At 45.4% G+C, this 24,291-nt stretch overlaps 1 protein-coding gene across 1 annotated transcript in view; it reads right to left on the reverse strand.

Moving 5' to 3' along the window:
• Nucleotides 1-24,291, reverse strand: part of AK7 (adenylate kinase 7) — a 42,317-nt gene that overhangs the window by 11,285 nt on the left and 6,741 nt on the right. The window contains exons 4-15 of the mRNA XM_056851830.1: nucleotides 22,224-22,318; nucleotides 20,407-20,517; nucleotides 19,987-20,070; nucleotides 18,923-19,011; nucleotides 16,567-16,657; nucleotides 13,890-13,967; nucleotides 11,419-11,568; nucleotides 10,436-10,564; nucleotides 7,741-7,888; nucleotides 5,113-5,241; nucleotides 2,903-2,971; nucleotides 479-676 (exon numbers count right to left, since the gene is read on the reverse strand). Coding sequence (XP_056707808.1) covers nucleotides 479-676; nucleotides 2,903-2,971; nucleotides 5,113-5,241; nucleotides 7,741-7,888; nucleotides 10,436-10,564; nucleotides 11,419-11,568; nucleotides 13,890-13,967; nucleotides 16,567-16,657; nucleotides 18,923-19,011; nucleotides 19,987-20,070; nucleotides 20,407-20,517; nucleotides 22,224-22,318 — 1,371 coding nt within the window. The remainder of the gene's footprint in view (nucleotides 1-478; nucleotides 677-2,902; nucleotides 2,972-5,112; nucleotides 5,242-7,740; nucleotides 7,889-10,435; nucleotides 10,565-11,418; nucleotides 11,569-13,889; nucleotides 13,968-16,566; nucleotides 16,658-18,922; nucleotides 19,012-19,986; nucleotides 20,071-20,406; nucleotides 20,518-22,223; nucleotides 22,319-24,291) is intronic.

The raw sequence follows: 24,291 nt of genomic DNA on the forward strand, positions 1-24,291 counted from the left end.
AGTTCCTCAAGGCTGTTAGTCAGATATCCTGTTAATTATTATTAGCTGGCACTGTTGCCTATCGATTGGAGTACTTGGCAAATTCTGCCATTTCCTTTTTGATGCTTACATGGTCTTTGGCGCCCTCTTAGCTGTCCAAGCAGAAAACTGGTTGGGGAAACGGCGTGGGGGGAACTACTCGAAATCCTATTCTTGCAATGAAAAATAATGAATTTCAGTTTGAAGCGGATCGAACCTGATTAAACTGAGAAAGACATTTCTCATTCTCTGTCCTCTGTCGGTTTGTCTGCAGGTTGATCTTTAAAATAACCATACAGTGTATAGCAATACCAGAAATCAATAAAAGTAGTCTGGCTTGATGAAGATCGGTTATTGGAATGATATTAACCTGACTGTGCACCAAAGGTTAATTCCATTGTATTAGCTCTGTGTGTGAGGGGGGGGGAACAAGGGGGATTAGCTGTACTTTCCCCCATACCAATATGCTGTGGGTGTATTTCAATTTCATCAAAATAGTTGAGGACAGATTCATCTTCAGCGTTTATCTCTCGGAAAAGGCTCAGGGCTCTCAAGTACCGGTCCTGAGCATAATGGGTTCCGGCAACAACTGTTTCGGGAAGATTCATTATTCGGTTCTTGAGGAAGTCATCGGAGGCATTCAAGAAAACGATCTGGTCTGTGGGAAAGAAAAACGTTTGGAGAGTTTATGTACCCCGCCGAAACCACGTCCTACTCTACCACTTTACCAAAGGTGAAGTTAGGGTTGGGGAGCCAGTGGGCTCCTTCATCCCTGAAGGATACGGTTGCCAACCTCCAGGTACTAGCTGGAGATCTGCTATTACTACTGATCTCCAGCCAAAAGAGATCAGTTCAACTGGAGAAGATGGCAGCTTTGGCAATTGGACTCTATGGCATTGAAGTCCCCTTACCCAAACCATGCCCTCCTCAGGATCCGCCCCAAAAACCTGCCGCCGGTGGCAAAGAGGGACCTTCCAACCCTACTGAAGGAGTTAAGGGGCATCTGCTTGCTCCCACTGGAGCTTGGCTAAGCAAAGTGGTGAATGCTGTAATGCAGTGAATGAAGTAAGGAGGCAGAACCATCATGAGGCTCTGGAGGCACAGAGGGCTGGAGTCCCATTCCTCCAGCCAGTTATACTCTACCCATTTAGTGGGTGGTGGTGGTGACCAAAGAAAGGGTTAACTGGGGAGAGGAAGGAAGTAGGTCGTGTTCCAAGCAGTGACTTTGAGGTGCCTGAAAACTTCTAAATTCTTGGCAAAGAAGGAGTCTAGTGCCTTTGTAGGGCCGGGGCAAACCTCCACACCTCCGTTGGAAAATTTAGTCTGGATCCAATCTGTTAGGCAGAGCTAAATGTATATTCAAAAAAGCTGCAGCCGAACCTGTACATTTGTTTGCTGCATGCCCCATTCGCATTATTAGGTGGATGCTTAAAGCATCTTTCAGAGCCTTACTGAGCAATCCTTACTCCCAGGAAAAATGTTTTTAGGATTGCACAACTAGATTCATGTCTACAAAGTGATAATATGTGAAGTTGACCATGATTATTATTTTTTTAATTACCTACTTTGAGCATTGTCAGCAGAAAAGCAATTAAAAATTTAACAACAATACATTTCAAAAATGGACATAATCTGGTCTTTTGAAATATACCATTGATTTATTATACTTTAATACTGAAGGTGGTCACCATGTTCTTCTGTGAAATTTGGGTCCCAGTTGGGTTTCAAGTTATGTTTCTTAGCATTTTGGAGATCAACACGGATAAGTGCCAGAGTAACTTGATCAAAAAGCCAGCGTGGTGTAATGGTGAAGAGCGGTGGCTAGGAGCGATGGATTCTAATCTGGAGAACCGGGTTTGTTTCCCCACTCCTCCACATGAGCGGCAGACTCTAATCTGGTGAACCGAGTTGGTTTCCCCACTCCTCCACATGAAGCCAGCTGGGTGACCTTGGGCTAGTCACAGTTCTCTCTGAACTCTCTCAGCCCCACCTACCTCCCAAGGTATCTGTTGGGAGAGGAAGGGAAGGAGATTATAAGATGGTTTGATTCTCCTTAAAAGGTAGGGAAAGTTGGCATATCAAAACCAACTCCTCTTCTCCAAAAAGGCTGTCAGATTACACTTGTACGTTTTCGCAAAATTTCTCTGTAAGATCTGGTGTTTTCCTAAGACCTCTGATATGCAGTGGAGGAACAACGAACATTTGAGTGTGGCATCTGGGCCTCCTTAACAGTGACAATCACTTGCCTCTTTTAAGGCGAGTGGGCAGCAGCAGTTTTGTGGGTTTTAACAATGAACTGTCACATCTAAGCATGAGGAGAGGTATGGGTGCAGATTTTACAAGAAGCATGTGGGTGAGTGTGGATCTCTTCCCTCTGACTACATTTAAACCTCCATATGGACCAATTCCCATGCCTTTTTACGCAAGCTGGCTGAAAGAAAAGTGTCGAGGGGGAAGAAGAGGTGGTTTTTATACCCCGCTTTCTCTCTACCGTAAGGAGTCTCAATGCGGCTTACAACCGCCTTTCCTTCCCAGCCCCACAACAGGCACCTTGTGAGGTAGATGGGGCTGAGAGAGTTCGAAGAGAACTGTGGCTGGCCCAAAATCACCCAGCAGGCTTTATGAGTGGGGACTCAAACCTGCTTCTCCAGATGAGAATCCGCTGCTCACGTGGAGGAGCGGGGAATCAAACCTGGTTCTCCAGATGAGAATCTGCCCCTTAACCACTACACTAAGCTGGCTTTCAGGCGTGCATAGGTAAACTCCTCCCCTTTTGCTTTTAAAAGTGGAACTGCCACCCCTTTCCACCTGAAAAAGATAAATCCAGGTTTAAACACATGCAACTGTGATATATAAAATTTGGCGGAAAATACAGCCAACTTACCAGGAATTATTATTTTGTCATAGTGATGCAACTTCCCTCTCATATCATCCTCTTCTTCTTCATCTTCAACTTAAATGAAAAAAAAAAGTAATTAGCATGTCCCCCGCCCCCAATGCCAACTAAGGTACTAAAGCTTACAAATCAGGTTTGGTCTCAACTGGCACCATTTGGGCCCAATGTCGACATTAAACGTTGGATCCAACCAGCTGCTGAAAAAGGGACGTGAGGTCCCCTTTGACTACCCAAAAAGGCTACGCTGAAGATCTCATGACCAGACCAATACAGACAAAAAGCCATGTGGGACAGGGGCTGTAGTAAGGATGAGAACTGGGATAAGAATGAGTGAAAGTGTTGGCTGGATTCAACTCATAGTTGCCCCATCCCCATGATCCAAAAGCTAGTAGAATCACATGGGCCTGGGTGGCCCAGGCAAGGTTGATCTCATCAGATCTCCGAAGCTAAGCGGGGTCAGACCTGGTTAGTGCTTGGATGGCAGACCACCAAGGAAGTCCAGGATCTCTATGCAGAGGCAGGCAATGGCAAACCACCTCTTGCCTGTCTCTTCCCTCGAAAACCATACAGGGTCGCCAACTGGCCTCTTCTCTCACCCCTTTTGCACACCAGGTTTTCCCTCTCTTTAACACAGCAAGGCCATGTCTGCACTGGCATTTTCACTACCCATAGTTCACCCCAAAGCAGATCTGAGAAGTGGGTTTGGAAATCTATGGTTTTCGCTATATATGATTAGCAAAAATGCTGGCAGAGACATAAGGCTGCACCGTGGGGGGCACAAAAAATGAAATGTGTGTGTATTTTGTGGGGGGAATTTACACACAAGTGGGGTGAGGAGATAGGGTGAAGGAGCATGTGGAGTCATGGGTGCCCCCCATCTCCTAAACTTTTATTTTTAGTGGAAATGACATTTCATATGTCTAAAAAGCTGTAACAACAGGTGTGTGTGTGTGTGGGGGGAATTCAGTGGCTAAAAGACCCCCATGAAAGGGAGATGGGCAAGCTGCCCTTTGCTATTACAGAACACGAGATAGCACTACAATAGCACTTTCGTTAAATTATTTGTCTTTCAAGTTCTTCCTAAGGGTCTCCTCTCCCCCAGGAGCAGAATTTTAGGGAGTTCAATGGGCTATAGGTGTGGGGGGGGAGGGGGGGAAGCAAGAGCATTCTGTTCCCCTGACAGGAATAGCTTGATTGGAAAAATAAGTCTGATGCCTCCTATTTCAGACATATTTTCTAGAATAGATTTTCTAAACTTAGCTATAATGACCAAAACTATCCATATAAGCCAGAAAAAGAGGTGTAAAGGAAAATACGTACCGGGTTTTAGAATATTTTGGAATGATAGATTTCAAGAAGATGCATTAATCTTTCCGATGATTTAACATTAATGTGGTTTAGCAACCTTATGTAGTTGATTGCAAGTGTGATGTCTGAATAGGTTAGAGACTTTTTTTTTCTTTCCAACAATATCAATGAGGATTGATGAACACGTGGTCACATGAAGCTGCCTTATTCTGAATCAGACCCTTGGTCCATCAAAGTCAGCATTGTCTAGTCAAACCGGCAGTGGCTCTCCAGGGTTTCAGACTGAGGTCTTTCACATCACCTACTTGCCTAGTCCCTTTAACGGGAGATGCTGGGGATTGAACCTGGAACCTTCTGCATGCAAAGCAGATGCTCTACCACATTCTGGTAGTATACCCAAAGTATTTTCTTAACAGAAATATTAAAAGGAGTATTAATGTTGTACTAAGGATGGAACTCAAAAGTAACCTGTAGCTTGTGATCATTTCTCCATCTCTTCCTTTCTATCTTTTTTCCCCTGCTGGAAATTGCCTTTACCACTGGAAGGGAACAAAAATGTGGGTATCTGTATCTTCTCCCCAGTGGGTGTATGGGTGGGGGGGGGGAAGGAACATTCTAGAGTGGAAACTTTTTCAGGGAGCGGCACAAGGAAGGGGATAAATGCGCCTTTCTTTTCCCTCTCCTAGCAAATTCCCCCTGGAAATCTCAGCCAAATCAGCAAAAAAATGTAGATGAAAGCAATGATCACAGAATTCAGTAAAAACTGGGATTTGCACCCTGTGAGTAGACTGAATCCACGGCTTAAGTGGATTCAGGAAATGATGTAATGGCCACGCAGATTTTTCTCTACTGCATATTCATAAGCAATGCAGCAGAGCATTAACACTTACAGTTAAAAAGATCCTTTGCCTGGTCGTAGGTCTTCGGAAACCCATCCAAAACGTACCCTTGGTTCTTACATGGCATGGACATTAGCATTTCCTTCATGAACTTAATCACAAAGTTATCATCCAGACGACCTAGTTGAAAAGGGAAACATCCACTATTAATCTTGTGCATGCGCCCTGGGAAGAGGAGGTGCCCTGAGGAACAAATATTTCAAATTTTGCGACATCAATAAAAGCTTGTTCAGCACATTCCATCGCACTTGAGAAGAGCTTTAGTGGAAGAGATGATGGCATGTCAGGAGCCCTGTCCAATTTCACTTAAGGATAACATATAGTGCCTTTATGCTGTACCTCACCAGAAGGCTTGCAAGACATACACTGTTGTACTGAACATAAGTCGCTTCTTCTCATCTCACCCGCTTTTGTAAAGTGAAACTTCACCAGTTCTGCAGCATTTCTTAAAAACTTGTGCATAGAGGAACAAAGTTTTCTAGGACTCAAATTCTACCCCCCCAAAAAAAATCCTAACCACGGTCTAATGGATTTTAATAGCTTCCTTCTGGGTAAATAATAGTTATTTTTAATTTGAGAGCCAGCGTGGTATAGTGGTTAAGAGCGGCGGACTCTAATCTGGAGAACCGGGTTTGATTCCCCGCTCATCCACATAAAGCCTGCTGGGTGACCTTGGGCCAGTCACAGTTCTCTCAGGATTCTCTCAGCCCCACCTACCTCACAAGGTGCCTGTTGTGGGGAAGGGAAGGTGATTGTCATCCGCTTTGAGACTCCTTAAGGTAGAGGAGGAGGAGAAGGAGGAGAAGAGTTGGTTTTTATATGCCAACTTGCTCTACCACTTAAGGAAGAATCAAACTGGCTTACAATCACCTTCCCTTCCCCTCCCCACAACAGCTACCCTGTGAGGTAGGTGGGGCGGAAAGAGTTGTAAGAGTGCTGTGACTAGCCCAAGGTCACTCAGCTGGCTTCATGTGTAGAAGTGGGGAAACCAACCTGGTTCACCAGATTAGCCTCCGCCGCTCATGTGGAAGAGTGGGGAACCAAACCCAGTTCTCCAGATCAGACTCCACCACTTCAAACCACCGCTCTTAACCACTACACCAAACCACCACTCTTAACCACTACACACTGCTCTTAACCACTACACCAAGCAGGGTATAAAAACCAACTTCATCATCTCATTTGTACCCTGCCCTTCCTCCACGGCCCTCAAGGTGGAACAAATGAATTTTTTTTTTTCATCTTCACAATAACCCTGTATGGTAGGTGTTCAGGTCGCCACCCACTCGCAGCGTCCCCCCCCCCCCGACACTTCTGGACTCACACCACAGTAGGTCAGTTTGAGGAATGACGGAACCAAGGACAGCCTGCGAGAGTTCTATAGCTTGCTAGATTTGAATTCAGATCTCCCCAGTCCAAATCTTTAGCCACAAAATCACACGCTTAGTATTTTAGTATAAGTCCCAAGTGCTACAACATATAGAATATTTAATATAAAAATTCAAATGAAGCAAATATAATTTGTCTGTTTGGGAGTTTACACCCAGTACTCTAAACCCAAAAACAGCTGCCAATGCAAGAAAAAAGAAAGTCAGTTTTAATAATCAAAATGTAATAACAAATCAGCTATGAAATCAGCTGAAACCTGCCATAAAAACAGGTAAAACCAGACATGGACTCCAATAAAACAGCAGTTAATAATAGCGATAGAGATCTGAAATCCATGAACCCAGCATCACTAAACTGACGAGCAGTAAAGATAATGAGGGTGTCACAGTCCATCCTCCCTTCAATGCTATAGTCCAATTGCCAAAGCGGCCATTTTCTCCAGGTAAACTGATCTCTATCGACTGGAGATCACTTGTAATTACAGGAGCTTTCCAGCTAGTACCTGGAGGCTGGCAACCCTATTGCTCCTGCCTCTGTGGCTGAGCCCATTTGCACCCAAGATCCTTGTACTTCGAACCTGAGAAGAAGAGATTTTGTTCAAATACCAGAGCATCTCCCACGTTGTTGACGGCGTGATGACATCACTTCCGGAAGTCACGTTATCGTGCCAACAGGGCCAAGGCCTAGGTGTCGATTTGCAGCTTGGTAAGACCCCTGCCGGCTGGATGAACGGCGTCAGGGGCAAGGTCCTCCAAAATGGGGGATGCCCTGCCCCCGGTGGGGGCTTGGCAACCTTATGACAGAGATCAGTTCCCCTGGAGAAAATGGATACTTTGGAAGTTGGTCTCTATGACATTATACCCTGCTGAAGTCCCTCCCCTCCCCACACCCCACCCTTCCCAGGCTCCACTCTCCAAATCTCCAGGAATTCCCCAACCCAGAGCTGGCAACACTAATAGAGCTCCTCCCTGCTGCTCCCAATAGGCTGCCAAAGAGTGGATTGTGAGGCCGAGGCTCCTTAGGGGGCCCAGCAGCTCCCCTCAGCTGTGAGACAGACAGTGGTGTAAAGGGCCTGTTCACAGCAGGGGTTGGCCAAACAGATCTGTTGTCGCTTCCCCACCTCCAAGTGGTGTGGGTAAAGTTCGTGTCTACCTTGCACCTAATCTGAGGGAACAGGAGAGGACAGAGAGAAATAAACCAAAAGCTTTTTAAAAATAGTTTAAGATATACCTCCATTTTGCTCCATGTTTTCTTTAATTGAGTCTAATAATTCCTGTGCTTCTTCTACGTTATCTCCTTCTTCTTCTGCCTCTTCTTCCTCCTCTTCCTCCTCTTCCACGTCAAGGGATTCCATTTCTTTAGGAGCGACAATAGTCTCCTGGAGGTGAAAAATCAAACAAAAATGCAAAAAAAAAAAGTTTTTAAAAGGCTAAAAAGCTGCTTGGGGTGGGTAGCAGAGGAACGGAAACTGGAGCCATTGTACAGGTTTAGAGGGATTTCACCATTTTCTACCATGTTTCCCAGTCTGTAGGTAAATATAACAGGGGAGGGGGGATTGTGATCAGATCCAAACGAATCCCCCAGGGACAACTGCTTTCAGCTTTATCCCTCCCCCCAAATGTGGGAGTTCTTAATCATGGATCTCCTGGATCACGTCTTGTTTGACACTATGTCAAGCTTTTATCAACAGAACTGTAAACCAGATAAAGGATTTCTCTTTCTTTTTAATTTTTATTTTAAAATAGTAATAAAAACGCAGAAAGTAACAAGAATAAGCAGAAACTATAAATAACACTGAGGTTGCTACTACACATAAAATTGATCTGACATGCTTAAAGCAAGATATGTAACAACCCACTATCTAGACAGTTATTGATAGACACAAGTTACAGCATTAGAAAATATTTCCTTTCAGGCAGACCGTATATTAGATATATAAACCATTGTATTTCTACTGGCATTTCTGTATTTGACTTGTTCCATCCTGTTATACCATTAATTTCTAGAGAATCTATATCCAAAGTACAATAACGCAAATGTTTTGTTTATATCTATTATACGATCCTGAACTGGCTCTTTCTCTTTCCTCAGCAATCTTCCAGTCTGTTACCTGGCTACCTGAACCTGATTTCCCAGATAGCTGCGCACCATGAATCTAAGTTAAGGATGCCAGAAAACAGTCCTTGTAAACTAAACTGTTCAAAAATTCCCACTTGTAATAGAAGTGTGTCTAGAACGGGGCCCCCAACCTTTTTGAGCCTGTGGGCACATTTGGAATCCTGACACAGCATGGTGGGCACAGCGAGAAAACAACTGCCAAAGGAGGCAGAGCCAGCCACAAAATGATTGCCACAGCTTAACTGCAGTAACACAGTGTAGATCTTGGTGCTGTGGTGGCAGCTGCTGCCGCCAAAGCAACATTTAAGGAACTCTGCACAGGCATTCAAATCGCCAATAGTCAATCAGAAGCGTTGCTGGGCAAAAGCCCTACCTGGCTCCACTCACTTCCTAAAAATACTTGGCAGGCACCACAAAAGGTGTCATCGGGCAGTGTGGAGTCCACAGGAAGTACGTTGGGGACCCCTGGCCTAGAATGCTGCAACCCTTTCCTCTCACTTCCAAGGGCTGTGACATGTGACTTTCGTACCCATTTTCACAGGACCATCAGTATTCCAGTTAAAGATTGTTGAATGTATGATCTATAAACATTCAGTGGTCATGGTGACTGTATGTCTGCAATCTGGAAATTATTTAGTTGGATGCTCTCATGTATCCTCTTGGATGACAGCTAACTCTCTTAGCCATAAGCTGCTCCCAGAACAGGGAAATCCCATTCTTCTCATAGACAGGTTGATATTCAGCTTCTTTTGTATTCAGTCCCGAAAGCAGGAGTGGCCGTCAGTTGACTGTGCTCTCCACCCATAAGGGGAAATTGTTTACAGTCATGTTGACTGACCTTTAGCTGCAACAGCTTTGCTGTTTCGTGTTTTTAACTGAATTCTGATGACCTTTAAACATGCATGTGTGTGTGTATGGGTGGGTGTGCATGCACATGCTTGCATTTCAATTATTTTGACCTTACAGTTACTGGGTTGGATCCAAAGTATTGCAAGCAGAGCTAAACCCATAGAATGGGATTTTCCTTCCTCCAGCTGCAGTCCATTGTGTCCCTTCAAATTCTGTTCTGTGTTCACGAGATCTGGGTTCACAGGGGCGAAAGTGGGAATCTTCCGTGTTTGTGTATGTGTGTAAATCAGCAAAGATCCTCTGCTTCGCTGGCATCGGTGTAATTACGCCAGCAAAAGAGTCTCTTTGGAGCTAAGCCACTGTATTTTTCCTTTACATTGGAGAGACTCGGATGCTCAAATCCCAACAGCTTCCCCATCAATTTAGCTGGAAACTTAGGACACGATCCAGCCAAAGCTTAGCACTTTTCTCTCCTGCTGCAACGGATGGGTCTTCGCAGTGCTTGACTTCGGTGGACTGAGTCCATGAACTTCTTTCTGTACAGCCATTTGCTGAAGAAAGGGATTATTTCAAGTATCTGACAATAAAATGCTCAATCTGGAGAGATGTGTATAAAGTGCCATCAAGTCGCAGCCAATTTATAGCGACCCCTGGTGGGGTTTTCAAGACAAGTGATTAAGCAGAGGTGGTTTGCAATTGCCTTCTTCTGCAGTCTTCCTTGGAGGTCTCCCTTCCAAGCACCGACCCAGCTTATCTTCCGAGATCTGATGAGATCAAGCTATGCTATACCATTCCACATCCCCTAGAAATATGTAACCCACTGTAAACATCTTTATTTTTAATTGTACACGTTGCTAATCATTTTTTTTTGGGGGGGGGGGCGTTTGACATTTTTCTAACAGCTCCTTAATGTACTCCAGATGCAAAGGAACTGCCCACAACAGCCGGCCTTCCTTACCAGATTTGCGATGGCCTTGGTGATCACGTCCTTTATTTTAATGTGGTGCAGCTTGTAGTGTTTGCACAGCTTTTCTGCAATGGACGTCTTCCCTACTCCTGGAGGACCAAGTATACAAATTTTGACTGGCTGAAAGAAAAAGGATGAAAAAGTTATCATTTCTTAAATGACTGGCTTTTTGTTTCCGTTTTTTGCTGTTGTTGTTGTTGTTGTTGTTTAGGGCTAACAGCAAAAGGGCTAGATCAGTACAGCATAGGGTTGCCAACCTCCTGCAGCCCAATACATATCAGATATCATTTTGGACCACGAATTTGTAAATGTTTAACAGAAAATAAATCTCAGTTTCATAAACAAACACCATGAGAGTATAGTTTCAGGTGGGTAGATTCCAGTCCAGTGGCACTTTGGGAACCAACAAGATTTCCATGATATAAGCTTTCATGAGTCAAATCTGATTCTCGAAAGCTTAGGGGCCGTAGCTCAGTGGTAGAGCCTCTGCGTGGCATGTAGGATGTCCCAGGATCTATCCTCAGCATCTCCAGTTAAAGGGACTATGCAAGTATGTGATGTGAAAGACCTCTGCCTGAGACCCTGGAGAGCCGTTGCCAATCTGAGTAGACAATACTGACTTTGATGGACCAAGGGTCTGATTCAGTATAAGGCAGCTTCATGTGTACTGAGGATTATACTCTGGAAATCTTGGGGGTCTTAAAGGTGATACTGAACTTGAATCTTGATCAAACACTATGAATGTGACTCAGCCAGCTTTTTTGCTGGTGAAAAAAGGGGGGGCTTTTGTTGGACCACCAAAGAGGCTATGCAGGGGAGCATAGGATGTGCATGGACAAAAACCATGTGTGAAGGGGCTTGTAATAGAGGGGAGAATTGGACAAGAAGGAGTTGAAAGGATGGCTCAATCCATCCCAATGCCTTTCTGCAAAATTTTCCAAGCCAAAAACACACAACAAATCGACCACTTTTACCAGTAATCCTCGACTTTGCTTGTACTCTGCAACAACTTGATCTATACTCTCCACCAGTCCATTCTGGGCGACCCACTTGATGTTGAAATTCTCTTTCAAGAACACAGCTTCCATTCGCAGATTCATAAGTAGTTCATCCAAGTGTAGTTGCTAAAAGGAAGAAGCAGAATTAAAGTAAGAGGGGATTCCCTATTGTATAAGAAACTGTCGATTATTATGTGAATCCCCACAAACAAACAAACAAACAAAATAACAACGCAGAGCGCTAAAATGGCTTGACGATTATCACTGATAAAAAGCTCAACGCAAAGAATCCACATGCCAGGTAACTGCTGGTCTCTCGCTAGCTGCTGCAGCTGCATGCATCCCCTAGAAGGCCCAGAAAAAAATCACGAAAAAGATCTGCCCTAGGTATTTGTTTTGTTTTTATTTCCTGGATTTCCCCCCTCTTTACACAACACATAGTAAAATTGTGGAACTCCCTGCCCCAGTATGTGGTGATGGCTGCCAACTTGGAAGGCTTAAGAGGGGAGTGTGCATGTTCATGGAAGACAGGAGTATTCATGGCTACTAGTTAAAATGGATACCAGTCATGATGCATACCTATTCTCTCCAGAATCAGAGGAGCATGCCGAATATATTAGGTGCCATGAAACACAGGCAGGATGGTACCACTGCAGTTGTCTTGTTTGTGGGTTTCCTAGAGGCACCTGGTTGGCCACTGTCTGAACAGACTGCTGGACTTGATGGGTCTTGGTCTGATCCAGCACGGCTTTTCTTATGTATTTATGTTCTTATCCAAGAGCTGCTGGAATACACACTAAGGTGCTTGTATAAGAAAGTGGACCACACCCATGCATGAAAACAATCCCCCTAAGATAATGTGGAAGCTGGACAATGAAGAAAGTAGTTTCTTTTGAAATGTGGTGTTGGAAGAAAGTGTTGCAGATACTGTGGACTGCCCCCAAAAAACAAATAAGTGGGTTCTAGATCAAATCAAGCCTGAACTGTCCCTAGAAGCCAAAATGACTAAACGGAGGCTATCATACTTTGGTCATGTTACAAGTGGACAAGAGTCACTGGAAAAGACAATAATGCTAGGAAAAGCTGAAGGCAGCAAGAAAAGAGGAAGACCCAACATGAGGTAGATTTACTCGATCAAGGAAGCCATGTCCCTTCGTTTGCAAGAGCTGAGGAAGGCTGTGATCAATAGGACATTTGGGAGGACACTGATTCATTGGGTCACCATGAGTCGGAAGTGACTTGATGGCACTTAACACACACACAATGTGGAAACTGGCTCTCACCCATTCTTGAATTTCTCTCTTGCTTTTCACTGTTTTTAGGAACTGTGCAGAGGCAATGATTAACATCAGTACAGAGAAAAGACCTAAACAGCCTGGGACCAGGATTTTTCAAGGGCTGCTTGCTCCCGTACAAGTATTGGTTAAGATCTTCTGCAGAAGCCCTGCCCTGTGTGTTCCCACCTCCAGAGGTCGCTAGTCGCAGAGTCTCTTCCAGCCCTGGCGCCTCTACTTCAGAATCCCTTCCCGGCCACTATTTACCTGGGGCCTTCCTTGTACAACTTTCAGCACCAGGTGATTTCCCCCCTCCCTTTTTGGATGATTTCCCCCCCCCCTCCTCCAGCTTCTTTTGCTGCCCCAGATGTTTAGTTTTGCTGCTCTGTTGTATTTGGCACAGGACTTTACTGGATCACCTGGAGATGATCTTGGCAAATAATCAGTTGTGGGGTGGGGGAGGGTTGGCTGACACCTGCAAGCACTCAGAGTGCCAGAAGATTAGAGTTTTAGATGGAATCTTCCTCTAACACATGAACACATGAAGCTGCCTTATACTGGACCCCCCTGGTTCATCAAAGTCAGTATTGTCTACTCAGACTGGCAGCGGCTCTCCAGGGTCTCAGGCAGGGGTCTTTCACATCACCTACTTGCCTAGTCCCTTTAACGGGAGATGCCGGGGATTGAACCTGGGTCCTTCTGCATGCCAAGGAGATGCTCTACCACTGAGCCACGGCCCCTCCCCAAGCCTCTAAGATGACTTCTCTCTTGACACTCCTAGAAATCTGCCCAAAAGGGCAGGGCAGTGCGGATATGGCGTGTCCGCAGGAACAGTGCAGATGTGGCGTGAAGATGCTGCAGTGGGAATGACTAACGGCTGGAAATTGTCCCATTCCCCCAACACTGTGGCACAAACTCGTTCACCGATTATTTTCTTCCAGTGCGCTCTTCCCGTCACTGGTTCACAGGTCATGAGGTGTGTCCCCCCACAACCCCACTTTCAGAAGTGATTTTTCAGGGGCGGAATAAGAAGCTGAAGGGAGAAGGGGGCGAAGATCACTTACATGAGCTACCCTCTACTTGCAGAAATCAACCCAGCGCTCTTCAGCAGGGAGCTGGTATGAAACACAGTTCCCTTCTCTGGCAGAAAATGTTTTAAAAAGAAATACATACCGTTAAATCTTTATTTAGGAAAGCATTTTCTTTTGGGACCTTCTGCGTTTTTCCCGGGCCAAGGTTTTTGCTGATGCACTGACAAAGAAAAACATGGGGGTGCATTTTAAATTCTGCACTCATAAAAGATTGAATATACAGAAGAACGGGGAGGATACTTTCTTAATTGTTTTAAGCCATAAGGCCATAAAAATAAGAGACGATGGCGCTGATGGGCGCCAACAAAAACAGCACAGAACACTAAAAATAAAAATAAAACCTACATTTGTACAGAACTCTCTCTGCCACATCACAACATAATCCTTTGTCGAAAACTGCCGCAAAGCCCAGCATTTGCCACATTCACTGAGCCTCCTTCTTTGAAGTCAATGGGACGGATCCGACACAGTGCCAGCAGAAAGGGCGGGCAGAGGTGGATCTTCCCCAACTTCCACTTCCCCACGTGAGCCTCAGAAATAGCAAGAGGTCTCAGCATGGGACCACAAGGGTCGAGGGACATGTGCATATGAAAAGACACACAGCGCCCCTTGGGAGGTGGTGAGCTCTCCTTCCTTGGAGGTGTTAAAGAAGAGGCTAGATGGCCATCTGTCAGCAATGCTGATTCTATGACCTTAAGCAGTTCATGGGAGGGAGAGCATCATGGCCATCTTCTGGGCATGGACTAGGGGTCACTGGGGGTATGTGGGGGAGGTAGTTGTAAATTTCCTGCACTGTGCAGGGGGGTTGGACTAGATGACTCTGGTGGTCCCTTCCAACTCTACGATTCTAACGCGGGTGACTGCACTGCGGAAGGGAAACCCAGCGGCACTCCCCTCTCTGCCCCTTCCATCAATGGGGCCACCTGTGCCAGGGGAAGCACCGCTGGCAGAACTAACCCAAAATATCTGGATCAACTATAAATTAATAGGTTGTGAAGACCAGTAATATACATTTCTTTAGAATCCGTTCAAAGAGTTTATTATACTGTTTATACTGACAAGGTTATGCAGAGATCTTGAAAACACATAACGCCAAGCTCCTTCATTGCCCCCGCCCCCAGTATAACCAGTACAGATGGTTGAATTCAGCAACTCATTTCCACTTAGTGAATCCTCTTTCAATGGAAGGAGGTTTCTTCCACTAGAGAAAGATTTTCCCTTAGTAGAAGAGTGTCACTGGACCCCATCAAAAGTGTTAATTCAAACGGAGTTCAGATATAGCATCATTTTAGCAAAAATTCTGGACAATCCAATATGAGGATCTCTTTGCAGTTCTAATAACTCCAGAGCAGTAGCTGTGTTAGTTGGTCGCAGCAAAACAAAAACAGGAGTCCAGTGGCACCCAGACTAGCAACATTTGTTCCAGAAGAAGCTTTTGCAAGCCACAGCTCACTTCCTCAGAGGTATTTAGTAGTTATTTATACTGACCCATTATACTTAGCTGATAACTCTAAGTAACTGCTAAAGACCTACAGTCCCTGCGTCTGAGGAAGCGAGCTCTGGTTCACAAAACTTGATTTGGAAAACATTAGTCTTAAGTTTTTGGACTCCTGTTTCACCTTGAGCTGCAAAGGGCCTGTTCGCCTGATTTCACCGGACAGTACAGCCACCACTGTGATTTTCCTCTGCTGCCCATACTGAGGGAAAGCCCCGGCTGACCTTTCATAACTTCTGTCCAAACTGACTGGAGAAATCTGTAGTGCATCATAGGTGGATAAACCCTCATGCCAGCTTTAGGTGGGATCAGGTAACTCCCGCCATCCCCTTTTTGTTTTTGTTTTTTTGGGAGGGGCTTTTTGCAGTAGGTAAAGCATCTGCACCTACAAGTCTGTGTGATATCAGGCAAACATCAGAAAAATGAGAAACACCTAAAACTTAGAAGACAAGCATAGATTCTAATTAGGCCGTTTATGCATGGGAGTTTTACCTGGGGTTCGATGCTCGCTCGACCCACACTTTTCTGTTGCAAATCCAAACATTGCTTTGCACCAGCAAATTCACAAAGCTCAAATCTAGAAGAGTTTGAGTCCCTGCCCCTTGAAAAGACTGCTTTGTAATTGGCTGTAGTGCTTACTGTGAAAAAAAGTTCAGTTCCCCTCTCCCCCTCCCCGGTGGAAACCCAAGTGCTGTTTTAAAAACCATTTAAAAACATGGCACTCTTTAAAAGGAACCAGGGGAGAGGAACGACCCAAACGTCATTTTAAAACCCTTTCTTATAGGAAACAATGTCTGCTCAGAAAGAACTGGGAGACAAAAATCAGGAAGCATTTGTGTCTCCGCCCCTTGAAACACTGCTTCGTAATTGGCTGTAGTTGTTATTGTGAGAAAAACGTCACACACCCCAACTCCCCTGTCCCGTGCTTTGGCTTATGCATGGAGATGAGGACGATTTCACCCAGACTGATCTCAGAGGAGATTGAAGAATCGGGTTTTAACAGGAATGGGGAGACCTGGAATTAGCGAGGGCTGGAAGCGAGGTCATCTCTAATGGACGGGAAACTCATGCATAACTCCAAGGAACAACTGAGTCAGTTTGGGGGCAAACGTGAGTGAAAGTACCCATGCTCATAGCTGCCATAAAGAAAATTAAGTCGGTTAGGGTTCCAGTCATCAAGAACTGCTGCCCAAAGTCATTGTAACAAGCCCGGCCTTTAAGCACAAAGGTGTGACAGGACCATCGACATCTCAGGCTCCTTTACCTTGACGATTTCACTCAGCGTATGTATCGATTCATCCACCGCGATGAGGTAATAAACCCTCGGCCTGTGATCCGCTATGTTCTGTAGCACGCTGCAGCAAAGCCAACAAGAGAGAGAGACAGGGGTCCAACACAGAGTCTTTGGCATGATTTATATGACGATGAAGCAGCCCAGAATGACTGTAAGGGCCAGAGCAGACACGGCATCGGGACATTCAATGAGTGGAGCTCCTAGCAGAGGCACAGGGGTCTAGATTGGATCAGGACTGTGGCACACGGGAAGACCAGGTTAAGCCTTCTCTCCTCCACGCTGTTTTCTCAGTCTGAAACAGCCCGCTGAATGACTTGTCCTCTTTACCCATTACTGGGATGGGGATCTGCATTTTTTGTCTCAGCAGGGCAAACAGTATCCATTGTAAGGAAGTGTAAGAATGTGTCACTGGCAACCAAGATCAGGTTAATTCATGCCATCGTATTCTCTATTACTATGTATGGGTGTGAGAGCTGGACAATGAAGAAAGCTGATAGGAAAAAAGTAGATTCCTTTGAGATGTGGTGTTGGAGGAGTGGGTTATAGATCAAATTAAGCCTGAACTGACCCTAGAAGCTAAAATGACTAAACTGAGGCTGTCATACTTTGGACATATTATGAGAAGAGAAGAGTCACTGGAAAAGACAATCATGCTAGGAAAAGTTGAAGGGAGCAGGAAAAGAGGAAGACCCAACAAGAGATGGATTGACTCTATAAAGGAAGCCACGGCCCTCAATTTGCAGGATCTGAGCAGGGCTGTTGAGGATAGGACACTTTGGCGGACATTGATTCATAGGGTCGCCATGAGTCGGAGACGACTTGATGGCACTTAACACACACACACAGGGCAAACAGCAGCTCTGCGGAGCCATTTCAACTTAGCAAAATGGCACAGGAAGGGGAAGCTCAAGGATCTACGCTTCACATTGTGGGTCCAATCCAAATTAAGCCCACATATACCTGCTTTGGTTTTGCTGTCAAGTCGCAGTTGACTTAGGGCAACCTGTAGGGTTTTCAAAACGAGACATTTCTTTATGTAATAAATTTATATCCCGCCTTATCTCCTGAGACTCAAGGAGCCGACAAAGTGGTCAGACCCGCAAAGACATTAGCACATCATAACCAGATAGCAATAAGGTAAAAAGTAATGGTGGTGGACAGTGCAGTCAAGTTATACCTGATGTGGCAACCCCATAGGGGTTTCGAAGCAAGAGGCAAACGGAGGTGAATTGCCATTGTTTGCCTCTGCGTAGCATCCCTGGTCTCCCATCCCAGTACTAACCAGGGCTGACCTGATTAGCTTCCGAGATCTGATGAGATTGGACTAACCTGGGCCATTCAGTTCAGGGCATTAAAAAACATCTTCAAAGAAATGGTTGCAGCCAGAGGTTATGGAAAAGAGGCACAAAGGTATTGGGACCTCATCTTGTTTAAGACATGCTGCTGTTCCAGCGGTTGCCTGTACAACCACCACTTAGGTATGGTACCCCTTTCAACTTCTTATGAGTGCGAAAGTGCAGTCAAGTCACAGCTGCCTTACGGTGACCCCGTAAGAGGAGTTCAGAGGTAGTTTGCCATTGCCTGCCTCCACATGGGCTGAGAGAGTTCTGAGAGAACTGTGGCTGGCCCAAGGTTGCCCAGCAGGCTTCATGTGGAGGAGTGGGGAATCTCAGTTCTCTAGATTAGAGTCTGCTGCTCTTAACCACGACACCAGACTGTCTGTCTGAAATGTTCACAAGCAAATGGCTGTGGTGGAGGAAAGGGCCATCAAGTCAGAATTGACTTATAGTGATCCTGTAGGGCTTTCAAGGCAGGGGGCTGTAGGATTTTCAAGGCAACAGGCACCTTTTGAGGCAGCTGGGGCTGAGAGAGTTCTGAGAGAACTGTGACTGGCCCAAGGTCACCCAGCAGGCTTCATGTGGAGGAGTGGTGAATTGAACACGGTTCTCCAGATTAGAGTCTGCTGCTCTTAATCACTACACCATGCTGGCTCTCCCCCTTTCTGGCTCCTGAATTTCTTAGAAGGGTGAAATCAGAAAGGCAATCAGCTCTACCATTCATGCAACCTTTTTTCTTACTCAAGACACTGAAGGCTCAATTTATTTCATACTATTAGGCAACATTCATTTTCCAAAATGTTTCTAATGAATGAAGTTATTAAATATAGGAATGGTCAGACTTCTTAGAAACCTGTACTAGTAGGCATCAATCCGGGTTAGGTCCAACTCTGATCGTCATTGATGAAGGAACATGCTGTTGATTTCTATTGTGCTTAGGGCTGAAGCATTCTGGAGGTGGAACAAAGCTAAAGGGGTTCTGTACTTACCCTGCCAAGTCAAGTATGTGAATGGTCGGGACAACGTTTTTTCCATCACCAAAAAAAGGTATTGCAGGAGTCTCACCCAGCCAAGATAACTGGAAAGAATTACAGAGGAGTTTAGAGTTGTAACATTAGTACGATTTCTGAGAAATCTGTCCTTCAAGAGGCCTGGCTCACCATCTGCAAGAGTCAAGTTAATGGCATATTTCATAGGATCTGGGTTTTACAGTTCTGTAAACTCCTGTATGTACTCCTGAGAAAGTACAAATAGATCTTCCTCCTTTGGTAGGTTGTAAGCTGCCATGCTGACAGTATCTCTGTTCTATGCCATACCCTTCATATCTGATATTCAAAAGGAGGAAGATTCAGGCCCTATTATTCGGAGGAGGGGCTGTGGCTCAGTGGTAGAGCACTTGCTTGGCATGCAGAAGGTCCCAGGTCCAATCCCTGACATCTCCAGTTAAAGGGACTAGGCAAGTAGGTGATGTGAAAGACCTCTGCCTGAGACTCTGGAAAGCCACTGCTGGTTTGAGCAGACAATACTGATTCAGTATAAGGCAGCTACATGTGTTCACAGTTCTAAAACTTATTTTGGGGAAGGGCCATGGCTCAGTGGTAGAGCATGTTCTTAGCATGCAAAAAGTCTCAGGTTCAATCCCCAGCATCTCCAGTTAAAGGGACTAGGCAAGTAGGTGATGTGAAAGACCTCTGCTGAGACCCTGGAGAGCCACTACTGGTCTGAGCAGACAATACTGACTTTGATGGACCAAGGGTCTGATTCAGTATAAGGCAGCTTCATGTGTTTATCACAGAGAGTGGGCTTGGATCCTGGTGACGTATTCAAGTTCAGCCTCTGCAACAGGGTCACTGTGTAGCATGTGTCTCGAAGGTCCCTTGCCAGGGTCAACTCTGCTTAGCTTCTGAGATCTGAACAAAATCAGATTTGTATTTTCTCTGGAGGAAAGGGCAGAAAACAGAAGCCAGCAGATCAGGAAGAGGCTGGGCACAGCTTTGTCCGGACACTGCCCCTTAACAGTGGATTTTTCTGCTGTCCAAGCGGCCTCAGTTACCTTAAAAAAGTAATGTAGAATTCTTTCTTCCATTCCATACTGAACACCTGAAGCAACAACGTAAGTGGCAAACTTGGCTTTGTTCTAGAGAGGAAGAAAAAAAGCATGTTGCAATCTGTACTTAATTCATCCCATACAACTATCCAAAGGTATATTCTTCTCACTGGCATTTTTAAACATGAAATTAAGGCAGAAGAATGGGGAAGCAAGAACACTTGGGAGCGCTTCCAGCCTGTCCCTTTTCTCTCCGGTATTGACCACGTTCACTCACTCACGTGGATCCAAAAATGCTTCTCCAAAAGAGGTGCATTCCTATCCCCTCTCTTTGGTGTCATCTCATTTAATGCTGATTTGCAATGACTTTTGTACATATATTCTGTGTCTTTTCTTTATACAGATTATTCCCCCAGTAATACTCACGGTTTTCCCAAGTTTGAGAATAATTTTTTCAGCATTGATATGCTCTATAAAGTTCGGGTGAGGTTTTCTTCGGCGATAGTCTTCTTCTGTGAAAGGTATTTCTGGATCATCCTGGCAAGGAGGGGGAACCAAGCTGTTGTTAAAGAATGCAACCTTGGGAATGATTTAATTAATGCTTTTCAAGGAACCAAACTAAAGGCTGCTTCCCACACAAGGATTTTTCCCTGAGAGGACAGCTGGATGCCTACACATTTCGGGGCAGCTTCCACATGTGCATTTATTGTGCTCTCACGCATGGATGCATCACCTGCATTCAGTCTGGGGACAAGGGCAGAGCTTAGCTTCATCTTCAGAAGGGCAGTATTAAGCTTTTCTCTCCAGGATCAGAGGAGCATGCCTACTGTATCAGGTGCTTTGGAACACAGGCAGGACGATGCTGCTGCAGTCACCTTGTTTGTGGACTTCCTAGAGGCACCTGGTTGGCCACTGTGTGAACAGACTGCTGGACTTGATGGGCCTTGGTCTGATCCAGCATGGCTTTTCTTATGTAAGATCATAACCTTTAATATGCCTAGTGCTAGCTGGTTGGAGCCCCAAAGCCCTGAAGTAAGGTTGCCAGCTCTGGGTTGGAAAATACCTGGAGATTTTGGGGGTGGAGCCTGGGAAGGGTGGGATTTGGAGAAGGGATGGACTTCAATGCCATGGAGTCCAACTGCCAAAGCGACCTTTTTCTCCAGGGGAACTGATCTCTATCAGCTGGAGATCAGTTGTAATAGCAGGAGCTCTCCAGCTAACCCTGTTAAGAGGGGAGTGGACATGTTCATGGCGGAGAGGGCTATCCATGGCTACTAGTCAAAATGGATACTAGTAATGATGCATACCTATTCTCTCCAGGATCAGAGGAGCATGCCAAATATATTAGGTGCTGTGGAACACAGGCAGGATAATGCCTTTCCTATGTTCTTATGTTCTTTTCATCCCCTCCAGCCTTTTGAAAGGCTTTTTTTCTGTGCATGTCTGAGATACAGAGTCCCTTTAACCGTGGCTCAGTTGTGAAGGGGAAAGGAAGAGTTGCTGGGCTGCAGGGGGACAGTGTGAGGGTGTGGAGGGCAGGGTTGCAGGCACATCAGCGAGAGGGGTATGGACAGGGCAGCCCTCCTCCCTTCCCCCCCTTTTCTATAATTTTAATTGGTATATAACTGGAGACTCAGATTGCTCTTCCCCGGGCTTGCCATGGATTCCTGAGATGAATAGCGCCAACTGATTAATAATCTACTGTTATTTGATGTAGCTTTTAAATTCTGTATATATTATGTTTTAAATGTATATTTTATGACTGTTAGCCGCTCTGAGCCCAGCCTTGGCCAGGAAATAGTGCAGGATACAAGACCAATAAATAAAATAAATACAATAAATTCAGACACCAAACCTATCAGCTTCCACTCACTGCTACTTCCACACCCATGGGGGCACCATTTCCTGCCCCCATGAAGAAGCAGCAAAAATTATTGTTTTATGGTAGTTAAAGCCATTTGACAGTTTGTCTGCGCATTATTTAACTGAAAAGTCACAGTATAAATAATAAGAATTAATGCAAACTTTCTTCCCTATAGACAAACTGCTTTTTTATTAAAAAAGTAGACAGAAAAGTTGAGGCTTCTGCAGCCTTTCTCCCTATTTTGGAACCATCCCAGACCATTCCCATAACTGAGCTTTCCCCATATCGCCAAGATTTAGAAAGGCAAATCTGTGTGCTACTTGGTTGTGGCAGTTAATGAGCATTAGAAGCATGTTCACTCACTTTCTCTATCACTCACCGGATCGAGAGGCTTGCTTCGGGCCCAGGTCATGATTGTGGATAACAGAATGAACACTTTCTGCTTCTCAAATTGTTTCATCTCTCCATGCAGTGCTATATATTCCAATCACAGTGTGTAAAAAAGATTAATTTCCGGCTTAACTTTGAGGACAAGATTGGTTCCATCCTAAGCAGAGTTACACCCTTTAGCTTAGCTTGGGATAACATGGCAAACCTTTCTAGAAAAACGGCTCTTGACTTCCCCCAAATTAAGATTGTTATATATGTGTAGATAGGGTTGTCAGCTCTGGGTTGCAAAATACCTGGAGATTTTGGAGGTGGAGCCTTGGGAGGGCGGAGTTTGGGGAGGGGAGGAACCAGCAAGGTATAATGCCACAGTGTCCACCATCCAAAGCAGCCATTTTCTCCAGGGGAACAGATCTTGGTCATCTGGAAGTCAATTGTAATAGCGGGAGATCTCCAGGTGCCGTCTGATAGTTAGCAACTTTATATACAGATTGCAATGCAAAGCATCTTTATGTGTGCTCCAAGACTTGCACATACATATCAGAGCCTCTTTCTTGTTTCTTTGACAGCCTCTCTTGTAATGGAGTTTGGGGGACGGCTTTTCCGGTTGCACAAGTCTGGTAATGGTTGGAGGTAGGGCTGCCAGGTCCCCCCTCTCCTCCAGTGGAAGACTTTGGGGGCAGAGCCGAGGGGATCGAGCGTGAGTCACTTCCAGTTTAGAACTGGAAGTGCCGCCTCGCGAGGGGCCTTATACCACTCAAACTCCCAGTTTGAGTGGTAAAAGGCCCCTTGCAATGCATTTACACCCGGAAGTGCCGCATCGCAAGCGGCCCTTTACCACTGGGAGTGAGTGGTATAAGGGGCCCCCTTGCGAGGCAGCACTAATGGAAGGGACGTGCCGTGATGTGTCTGCGCGCATGCACGTTTGCCCGCCGGCCCTCAGCTGGTCGACGGGCAGAGGGGTGAATTGCCGGGGGTTTTCCAGCCACCACCGGGCACCTGGCAACCCTAGTTGGAGGAGATGCAGAAGCTGTGTACTCCTCAATTCTAAATTCACACATCGATGTCCCGTAACAGGATCCCACAGACAGTTATTAGTTCCGACCCTTTGCAGCTTGAAGAGTCCTTGAAAGGAGGGATATTAGAAACCAAAGAGGCCATTTGTGTTATAATCAATCTGCCCCCCCCCCCACACACACACCAGGGCTCCATTGTATCCCAGATGGGCATGGGGAGGGGGGAATTAGGGTTGAGAACTAAAAGAATCACTTCATCTATCCCCTGACTCTATTTCCCCCCTTCCAGAATATTAAAAGCTGTTAGAGGTTCAGTAAGACCAGTTCCCCCTCAAATAACGGTGGTAATTATTGTAGGTCTCTTATTTATTCATTTACAAAATTTGTAACCTTCCTTTCTGCCCTTATAAGGGCCACCAAGGTGGCTAACAATTTAAAACGTACATGATAAAATCACATTTTAAAACTATTAAAATCACCCCCCCCCCACACACACACACACACATTATTGATTCAGATTCATTATGGAAAAAACAGTTAAAATACATGAAAAGAAATAGCAATTAAAACATTGGTTCGGAATGAGGGATTACTGAGGGAATGTTAAGACTAAACAAAAAGTCTTCACCTGCTGGCAAAAGATGGCAACAGAATGGGACAAATTTACCTCGGGAAAGAGTTCCAGAACTTTGGTGTCATTACCAAGAAAGCCCTTTTCCTGGTTGCTACCCACCTAATCTCAGAAGGGGCCCTGACCAGGATGGCCCAGGCTAGCCGGATCTCATCAGATCTCAGAATCTAAGCAGAGTCAGCCCTGGTTAGTATTTGGATGGGAGACCACCAAGGAATACCAGAGTTGCTATGAAGGGAAGGCACTGGCAAACCACCTGTTAGTCTCTTGCCTTGAAAACCCATAAGGACTTGCCATAAGTCGGCGGAGAATTGCCGGCACTTTACACACAAACAGACAGACACACACATATACCATCTCAGAAGGTGAGGGTCCCCAAAGCAGGACCACTGAGGATGACCATAGTAGTCAGG

The sequence above is a fragment of the Euleptes europaea genome, chromosome 6 (genome assembly GCF_029931775.1).
Source record: "Euleptes europaea isolate rEulEur1 chromosome 6, rEulEur1.hap1, whole genome shotgun sequence".
NCBI classification, from domain to species: domain Eukaryota; kingdom Metazoa; phylum Chordata; class Lepidosauria; order Squamata; family Sphaerodactylidae; genus Euleptes; species Euleptes europaea.